Source organism: Carlito syrichta, unplaced genomic scaffold (assembly GCF_000164805.1).
Source record: "Carlito syrichta isolate Samal-C Ts95f unplaced genomic scaffold, Tarsius_syrichta-2.0.1 Scaffold306309, whole genome shotgun sequence".
Classification (NCBI taxonomy): domain Eukaryota; kingdom Metazoa; phylum Chordata; class Mammalia; order Primates; family Tarsiidae; genus Carlito; species Carlito syrichta.
Genome location: NW_007250405.1, coordinates 137,418 through 147,459, shown reverse-complemented (window position 1 = coordinate 147,459; position 10,042 = coordinate 137,418). Strand labels below are relative to the sequence as shown.

The following is a 10,042-nucleotide window of genomic DNA, read 5'->3' as shown; positions in this document are numbered from 1 at the left end:
TTCCAAATTTAAAAAAAAAAAAAAAAAAACAAAGGCGGTGGGCCACAGGACAACCAAAATCCCTTCCAGACCTAACATTCTTTGCTTCTATGAGGCTACAGGCAACTGAGGGCTGACACAGGCCCAGTGAGGACTGAGCCCAAGAGGCTCGGATACCCGGTCACAACTGCAGCAGTTTCACGAGCCCTGGAGACACAGCTGCTCCACTACCTGTTCCATCCTGCAAAGCCCTATCGTGACGAGGTTTCGGTGACATGATATTTTACAGACAGACTCCCCACTCCCACCTTCTTCCTCCTCATGCCCTACAAGAGGGGGGTGCAGCTGCTCTCACTGCTGTTACCTTGGGTTTCTCTCTATCTGCATTGTGTTTTGTGCCCGGAAACAGCTTTCACTATGGATTCCGCTTTCAAAACCAAAAGTCACCATTATGGAATCCCAACAGTGAGTCCATCTGTGAATCTCACTGCAGGTCCGTTTTAAACGAACCAGCTTCCAGGAAAGACTGGCAAAAGGTCAGCCCTACGGGGTCAGGAGCAGCTGCCTGCAGACTGGCAACTCCTGAGCACAATGAATCTTCACACGAGTCCTGCAAGGCGGGACCTTACTTGGACGCCACAGGAGGACACCTAAGACAGCTCGACAGGACATAAAGTTCAGCACCAGGTACTCCCAGAATTTACCACCATGGGCAACAAGGGTTAGCTTGGAAAGAGGACAGGATTCAGCAGCACCTCTCTGCATTATAAGGAAAGATAGGTCCGTTTCACTTTCCTGCAGAGTAGAGGTTATAGGAGGCCCCAGAGGAGTGGGAAAGATTGTGTGGAAAGGAGTGGCAGGACCTCAGTGGGACATGCCTGCCTCTTTGATGCTGGTGTTGGTGTCCTCAATCCATCTGTCTTAGTCTGTTCAGACTGCTAAGATAAAATCGTTTAGGCCCCGATCTAATTTATAAACAAAATTTGTTTTTCCATTAGCATCTCACTCTGTCACCCAAACTGGAGTATAGTGGCACAATCGTGGCTCATTGTAGCCTCAAACTCCTGGACTCAAGCAATCCCCTCTCTTCAACCTTCTTAGTAACTGGGACTATAGGTGTGCACCACCACACCTGGCTGATTTCTTTAAATTTTTTTTAGAGATGTGACCTTCCTATGTTGCCCAGGTTGATCTTGAAATCCTGAGGTCAAGCATTCTTCCAACAGTGGACTCTAAGCATGGTGAAACTACAGGCCTGAGCCACCACACCCCACATTATAAGCATAAATTTATTGCTCACAGTTCTAGAGTCTGTGAAGTCCAAGATCAAGGTCAAGCCAGACTGAGTATCTGGTGAGGGTCCTCTTCCTTGTGGATGGTGCCGTTTACTGGTCCTCACATGGGGAAGCAGCAAACAAGCTCCCTTGGAGCTCTTTCAAGGGCACAAATCCCATTCATGATCGCAGAGCCAGTCTAGGCAACTTAGCTGGGGGTGGTGGCGTGCACCTGTAGTTCCAGCTATGAGGAAGGCTGAAGCGGAAGGATCGCCTGAGCCCAGCAGATCAAGGGTGTAGTGGCTGTGAGCATACTACCACACTCCAGCCTGGGTTACAAAGTGAGACTCCGCCAACTCAACACACACACACACAAATAAATAAATCTATCACCTATCCCCTGTGACTATGTCCCAATCCTACATCTCACTTAATCCTCAGACGCATTCTATAAGATCCTTGATATTACATCCACTTTACAAATGATGAAACAGATTCAGAAGGGTAGACATTTGTCCAAGTCAAAGAGCTGACTCAAGTGACTGGTGCTGGCACACAAGTTAGATCTGTCTTACTTCAAAGAGTTCTCACAACAATGTCAATGATTAAGAAGAGTTAAATGATCTAGAGGTTCAGTGAAGAGAATGTAGATACCTGTTGTGCCAGGAGACAATGGTGAGTCGGTGGTCTCAGTCCCCAAGGTCCTGGTTGTGTCCTGCAGGGTCATGGGCTGGGTTTCTGTTGGCTGAGTTGGAGGAATTGAAGAAGCTATGGAAATGAAAGGAAGGGAAGAAATGGGTTCCATCTGGGAAGGAAAATTTGTGCCCCCAGGAATTGTCATCAACTCTCTATGGGACCCTCGCCCAGACTTCCTCAAGAGACATGCATGGCTCCCACCACCCACTTCTAACCCTTTCAACTGCTCGTGGAAATATATTGCAAACTGCCCCTGAAGCACTGCCCAGATATCTCGTTATTTTATTATCACAAAGAAATGAGATCTAGATAATGTTCTAGACACTCTTATCAATAGACAGGATTATTTAACTTTCTATACTCCTAGGTTCCCTCTACATATACAAAGCCTACAACAGCACATCTTATGTTGGACAACCAATGACGCTTTTGTTTTATTCATACAAGTGACATTTCACATTCAGGGAAAAGGGCCTGGGAATTTTCACTAACCTGCCCTCCCCGCTTCATAGCAGCCCTGGTCTGGATTTCCTGACTTTATTCAAGTTCAATTATTCACAAGTCTTTCCACGAAGATGCACATATTAACCAACACAGACGAGACACTCAAGATATTACTTCCGGGAGATCTGTTCAAACTGACAGTATTGCTCAATGTCTTGGCCTTGGTAATGATTTGCAAGCCATGAAGCAAGCTTCCTGGAAGAGCCTGACCTGGCCTCTTCTGCACTTGCCATCTAGTCAAGGGGGATATTCTGTGTTCTCTGACTCATCTTGTACCTTTCACCAAAATATTTCCCAATAGGAATTCTCTGGTAAGGGCTGTATTTTCCAGCCTATCCTGAAACCTCTCCTTTATTTCCTACCAGACATCTCACCTCATCTGTAGCCTGGATCCCTTGCCTCTTTATAGGGTCTTTACCTGATTCCCTCCACTTAGGGCACCACAGACATTTAGAGCAAATGAGTGCTGAGGCTGTATGAGAATTCCCGATCCTGAGCTTTGTTCATTGTCTCTCACCAGTCTGTCAGTTGGTCTGTTTCCCCTTCCCCAACACAGTCTCGAGAGCGTCATATTTCAACATCGCCCTTTCTTATGGTCTGAACTGTTTTCCTGTTTTCCTCTAATGCTCACACCTGTAAGAGGATGTGGTTCTTTTGTGGAACTCAAAACAGTATCACACGAAAGAGTCAGATGGCCAGTCTTCGCACAATTTTGCTCTGTGCAAAAGACCTCTTGAATTTAACTTCTTTCCGGAGTTTGGGTGTTCGTAGACCTTTCTTTTCTCCCCAGCTCCTACAACCTTACATCCAAACATTCCAAGAACACTTTAGGCCTCTACCATGTCCTAGAGGCACTGATTGCAGGGAGTGGTGAATATAAAGATAAATGTCCCTGCATTCAATTAGCTGCAGTGCTCACTCCTTCCAGTCCTGTAAAGCTCAACCCTAAACTGTAGAAAACTCTCAGGATAAGCATAAGACATAATTAATACCACCCTCAGGAGGTCATATGGATATATTAGCCAACACTTTTCTACTAAATCTCAGCTTTAAACCAAGTCCATAACTTAGGCATGTTTTCCAATCCAAGTTCACTAATCCATCCACCTTAGCAGGCACAAAGTAAGTATTAAAAAGTTAAATCAATCTTGAGAAAGTCTAACATATTCTCTAGTGTGTGCAGCTGCATGGAACAAAGCTGTTTTTCTTACAAACTTTTGTGGCTCTAAAATCCCAGGTATGACCTAAAGCCCTCTCTTCCAAACTCAGTTCACAGTCCAATCCCTCAGACCCCGTCCTAGTTAAATACACGCATGGTTCAACAGGAGTCAAGAGAAATCAATATGTTCCATCAGGTTATTCTGTCTAAGAGGTTGCGACATTTCTGTTACTCCTCAGAATCCAGAGCCACCTCCGGGGGTCAAAGGGTTTTGAGGGGCTTTGAGAATCTCCACTAAAAGTTATCTCTTTATCCCTGGAAATAGAAGATTTGAACCTCAACTTGTCCTCAGAATGACAAGCTATTTCCCCACCTGTAAGCCAAGCTCTCCATTTGTATTAAATCTAATCTCTTGTCTATGGGGAATTTGAAGTATGAACCAGGTGGCTGAATTGAAAAACTGAACGTGTATATTCTAAATCTCTGAAGTCCTTAAATCTCCATGCTTACTTTTCCATGTATATCAGTAGCATCTTTTGCAATTTCCATGACATAAGTAAATTAAAGGACCCTTGAAGCAAAACTGCATAAGTCACTGACTTTCCTGAAAAACAGGATGGTTGTACAAAGGCTTTTTCAGTAAAGATGTCAGATCAGGATAAATTCATCCAAACATAAAACTCAGTGCTTACAGTAGGAGACGCGATCTAGCAGTTAAAAGCACTAGTTCCAACTCAGTTGAACAGAGATTGAATCCTGACTCAACTCCTTTCTATCTGTATGACTTCCAGCAATGAACTTCAGATGCTCTCAGGTCCCACAAGTGTATAACAGGATTGAAGCACATCCATAGTGGATAAAGTAGATTAAATGCATGCAGCATAGTGCCTGGTACTTAAAAAACAGGAAACGTTCGCTTCATTGAAATCTTACCAATTGGAGGGACGGACTTCAGAATGGACTAATGATCTCCCTTCAGAGCTCCTTGTGAGGACAGAACTCATTACCCCAACCCTAGTCATCTGGTAGTCCCTGCTTTCCCATCATGGAGTCATGCCAGGCTGAGCTAGGTCCACACTCTCCTTGTTAAATATCCTAGTGGAAAGGCTGGGCATGGTGGCTCATGCCTATAATCTCAGCACTTCAGGAGGCTGAGGTAAGAGGATTGCCTGAGCCCAGGGGTTTGAGACCAGCCTGGGCAACTTGGCAAGACCTCATCTCTACAATAAATCAAAAAATTAACCGGGCATGGTAGCGCACACCTATAGTTCTGGCTACTTGGAAGGCTAAGGCAGAGGGATCACCTGAACCCAGCAGGTCAAGGCTGTGGTAGTCGTGAGCATGCCGCTGCACTCTAGCTTGGGCAACAGAGTGAGACTCCAACTCAAACACACACACACACACACATCTTGTAGAGCCCCTGTTTGAAAGCCAGGTAAGACCAGGTAAGATCACTCACCCTAGACTGTCCTTCTACCTTGACACAGCACCCTACATGGTCCACAGCCTCTCATTAAAAAGTTCCTGGGCTCCTAAACACATCTGTTTTACCTGGTGTGTTGTTCTGCGTCAGTGATGGCATTGTAGGGGCAAAGGCAGAGACTCTAGATGATGTTGGAACACTTGTGGATGCAGTAAAGGTAGAGATTCTAGTTACTACTGGAACACCTGTGATTGTCATAGTGGTAGTGGTCCTAGTTGTCGTTGAAGCTCTCGTGGTCGTCGTAGTGGTGGTGGCCCTAGTTGTTGGAGCTCTCGTGGTCGTAGCTAAAGTCAGAAATCAATATGAATTTGAGGATTAGTCATGTTGTAAGAAACAAGAGCCTCATGCTGGAACTGTGCCCTAACACAGCAATGAGAGACTGTCCCTAGGCAGAATTAGCGCCCCTGAATTCTCATTCTTTGTTGCTGACTCACTAGAATCTATGACAGGGGAGGGCTTTGGAGACATGCTGACCAAAAATGAAAATGAAAAATACAAAAAGATTGTATCTGTACCAAACAAGCACAGTCTCTTTTTTTTCTTTACATTACTCCTAAACAATATAGTATAACAACTATTACATAGCATTTACATTGTATCAGGTGTTATTTAAAGAATTCAGGAGGATATATGCAGGTTATAGGCAAACCCTAGGCCATTTTATAAGAAACTTAGCAGTTGTGGCTTTTGGTATCCTCAGGAAATCCTGGAACCAATTTCCCATGGAAACAAAGAGACAACTTGATGCTTTAGGAGATAAGTTTTCTGATTCTAACCCATAACCTTCAGTCATGCTTGGTCTTACAACTTCATCTACACGAACAAAAGCTCTTCTGTTTCCCAAAAACAAGGGAATAGGACTATAGGAACCTCTTCTTTCCCTAAGAAGGGGAAAAGGAAAATCTCTACCAAATAGAAAACTCCATTAACCCAAATGAATTACCAAAGGAAAGAAGACAAACTTACCTAATCTGATTTCCAATGACTGGACGAGTTTCATGTCATTGAACCACCCTCTGTGCTCAACACGGCAACAGTACAAACCACTGTCATCCTGGACGGCATTTTCTATAGTCAGAGAGACATTCCTCTGCCTAAGGTTCCCTTTTAGCTGATAACGCTGGTCCCTCTGAAAGGTAACACGGGTTCCATCGGTCCAGATAAGTTCATTAAAGCATCCTAACACAGAACATGTCCCTCGGCCCCAGCACATGGAAGTGATTTCGCCTCTGTAGGTGCAGGGTATTGTGACATGCTGACCCACTGTTCCAAACACTTTTGCATAAGAAACTACAGGATCTGCAATTAAGAGAAACTGAGAATAAGCCCTCTGTTTGTTTGGTTTTTTCTTTAAATTTATTATTACTTTAAAATTTATTTATTTTTACTTTGGGTATAGCTTATTTGTTTTGTAAGTATGCTTTTATTGCTTGAATTTTAAAATGTAATATTATAAATATTTTTCCATGTTAGTATGTTCTTTTAAAACATTTTTTATAGACAGGGTTTTGCTGTGTTGTCCAGGTTGCTCCCAAACTCCTAGCCTCAACTGATGCTCCTGTGTCAGACTGGGCAATAGAAGAAGCAACCACAAGCGCGGTGGCTCAAGCCTATAATCTCAGCACTTTGGGAGGCCAAGGTGAGAGGATTGCCTGAGCCCGTGGGATCAAGACCAGCCTGGGCAACATGGTGAGACTTCGTCTCTACAATAAATCAAAAAATTAACTGGGCATGGTACCCCACACCTATAGTTCTGGCTACTTGGAAGGCTGAGGTAGAAAGATTGAGGTTGCGGTGGCCAGGAGCATGCCACTACATTCCAGCAGGGGCGACAGAGTGAGACTCCAACTCAAAAAAAAAAAAGAAGAGACCAAACCAACATTTTACTGTTACATAAAAGAAGTGTGTATTTCTCACTGAAATTCCTATAACTTAATTTCACTTAATAGTAGTCTCGGCTTTCGGATTACAAATACAATGCATGCAATCATGAGTAGAATGGAAATATATAACACAAGTGAGCTTCCCTTGGTAATCCCACCCTCCAGAGATTAGTGTTTCAGGTATAGGATATGCATAAACCAAAACTTTTCCCTATCTCATAGAGTGTTTTGAATTAAAGTCTTTATTTCAAAGTGAAATAGTTGAACATGGTTAAAGATAACCAAAAGGCACAAGGGAATGCAAGAAAGAGATAACTCTCCCTTTCCCTTCTCATGCCCACTTCCTCTCCCCGCTGCCAACAACACCCCATGGCAACAGCTGTTACCCTTTCTTTTTTTTTGCATCTTTTTTCTTTTAAGTCATGGTCTCACTGTGTTGCCCAGACTAGAGTACAGTGGCATGATCGCAACTCACAGCAGCCTTGACCTCCAGTGCTCAGGTAATCCGCCTGCCTGTCTCCCAAATAACTAGGAAGCACATGCCACCACAATAGCTAATTATCCGATATTCTGATATCTGTTATGCATCTTGCCTTGCTCACTTAGCCATGGATTTTGTAATTCCTAGCATTTAAGGAATTTATTGAATTCCATGCAGGTTCTCTGTTCACTAGTTAACGCATATCCACCCAACAAGGCCCAAAGAACAACCTCTACCACCACCTTCACCTACCCTTCCTTCCCTCATCCTCTGGGCTTCCAAGACCCATGCCAGGTGCTCACTTACCTAGATGAAGTAGGATGAAGCCTAAGATGACCACCTGATGATGCATTATGGAGTCGGCCTGAAGGAAAATGAGGAGACAGATCTGTTGGCTGTGCCCCCGGCAGATGATACTTGAACACGTCTCAATCTGCAGATGGCAACGACTCTTTTCTCCCTGACTGGGTGACTCCCAAGAGCCTGCTCTGCTGGGGGTGAGAGAAGACCACACACAGCGGCTCAGTTCCCAGCGGCTGGAGTCTGTGTGCTTTCCAAAGAACAGGGAAAGCTGTCCTAGGGAACAGCCTCTTATTTCCCAGCTTCTTCCCCACACATCACATGCAAATTGACTCCAAGTCCTGACACAGGAGATTAGGAGCAAACGCAAAGGAAATAGGAAGCAGAGATAGACTGTGACTCAGTGGCAGCACACCCGAGCAAAAGCCGGCCTTCCAGGGGCAGAGGTGCACCTGCTCTTGGCCCCTTGGACCAGAGTCGACTGGGTCTCTGGTGGCCGCAGGGCTTTTCCTGCTCAGTGGCCACAACCGTTCGTCCCAAGTCTCAGCAGTCGCAGTGCCAAGTTGGACATTAGCAAGAGGAATTGAGAAAGAATATGAGTCACTCATGGTGCGTAGCCATTCATGCGAGCTGGCACGATGACTCAGACCACATCTTACGGAGGAATGTTGAAAAATGTGTCAGAAAGCAACAGTTAGACTTGGGGTCAAATCCATGCTCTGCCACTCACAAAGCTGGGTAGGCCTGAGAGTTACTAATCCTCTCCAAACCTTGATTTTCTCATTTGTAGCACTAAATACCACTGAAACTAATTGCTCTGTCTCCTAAAGGATGGTAGAATGGGCAAAGAGCTGTAGTAAACTTCAAAAACTAAACCTAAATAGGCACAAAAAACACTAGCTAAGGATTTTGGAGAATTTACTTTATGGCAGGCTCTGGGCCAGGAATGCACATTCATTCACAAGGCAGGCAGGTTGACTCATGCCTTGTAATCCCAGTACTTTGGGAGGCCAAGGAGGGAGGTTTGTTTGAGACCAGGTGTTTGGGACCAGTCTGAGAAACATAGTAAGATCCTTGTCCCTACAAAAAAAAAAAATTTAAAAATGAGCTAGGTGAGGTTGTGCATGGCTATAGTCCTAGGTACCTGAGACTAAGGCTGAGGCAAAACGATAATTTGAGCCCAGAAATCCAAGGTATAGTGAGCTAGGATTGTGCCACTGCACTCCAGTCTTGGTGAAAGAACAGGATGCTGTATCTAAAACAAAACAAAAACACACAACTCATAGAACCCCTAAAGCTGGTGCTATTGTTAACCACCATTAATGGAGAAGGGAGGAAGCTGAGGTTAGAGGAGGTGAAGTGAGCTTAGAGCACAGTCTTCTGGCCCTTGACCTCAGCTCTTCATCACTACATCACCACATAAACATAAGTAAACCTGCCCAGTACTTCATTAACTCCCCTCTGGTCTAAAGGTGCATTAACATCCTCCGGGGTGGTGGTTTTCTCTATATCTCACCTTCTTACAGCATGACGGTCTTCCTGAAGAAGGAAGGCCTTGGCATCCGTTGCCTGGGCATGGAAACCCCTGACGCCAGCAGTCTCTGGACTCTGAAGAGACCTGAAGCCTACTGCTACCTACTGGTGACCCAAAGATTGTATATTTGGCCTGTAAAAGTATTTTTATGGCATTTAAAAATTCATTTCTTGGCTGGACACAGTGGCTTCTATCTGTAGTAATCCCAGCACTTTGGGAGGCCAAGGCGGGAGGAGTTCGAGACCAGCCCAGACAGCATGACAAGACCCTGGTCTCTATTTTAAAATAAATACATAAAATAAATTCACAGCCGAGCTCGGTGGCTCAGCCTGTAATCCCGCGCCTTTGGGAGGCTGAGGTGAGTGGATTGCCTGAGCCCGCGGGTTCGAGACCCGCCTGGGCGGCGAGACCTCATCTCTACAATAAATCAAAAAATCAGCCGGGCGTGGTAGCGCATGCCTGTAATTACGGCTACTCGGAAGACTGAGGCGGAAGGATCGCCGGAGCCCAGCAGGTTGAGGCTGCGGTGGCTGGAAGCGGCCACTGCACTCCAGTCTGGGCGACCGAGTGAGATTCCAGCTCAAAAAATAAATAAATAAATAAATAAATAAATAAATAAATTCACTTCCCGATTAGCACCCAACATTAAAAAACCCAGAGAGGGCCCCGCAATCTCGGCTGTTCAACTGTCTGGTGAAGTATAATCAGATGGCAACACAGGGCCCACAACACAGCATTCCCTCAGATTC

At 45.0% G+C, this 10,042-nt stretch overlaps 1 protein-coding gene across 1 annotated transcript in view; it reads right to left on the bottom strand.

Annotated features, from left to right (window-relative positions):
• Window positions 1-7,811, bottom strand: part of LOC103265287 (hepatitis A virus cellular receptor 1) — a 31,546-nt gene extending 23,735 nt beyond the window's left edge. The window contains 3 exon segments of the mRNA XM_021714977.1: window positions 1,908-2,021; window positions 6,062-6,394; window positions 7,766-7,811. Coding sequence (XP_021570652.1) covers window positions 1,908-2,021; window positions 6,062-6,394; window positions 7,766-7,811 — 493 coding nt within the window.
• Between the last annotated feature and the right edge of the window lie 2,231 nt (window positions 7,812-10,042).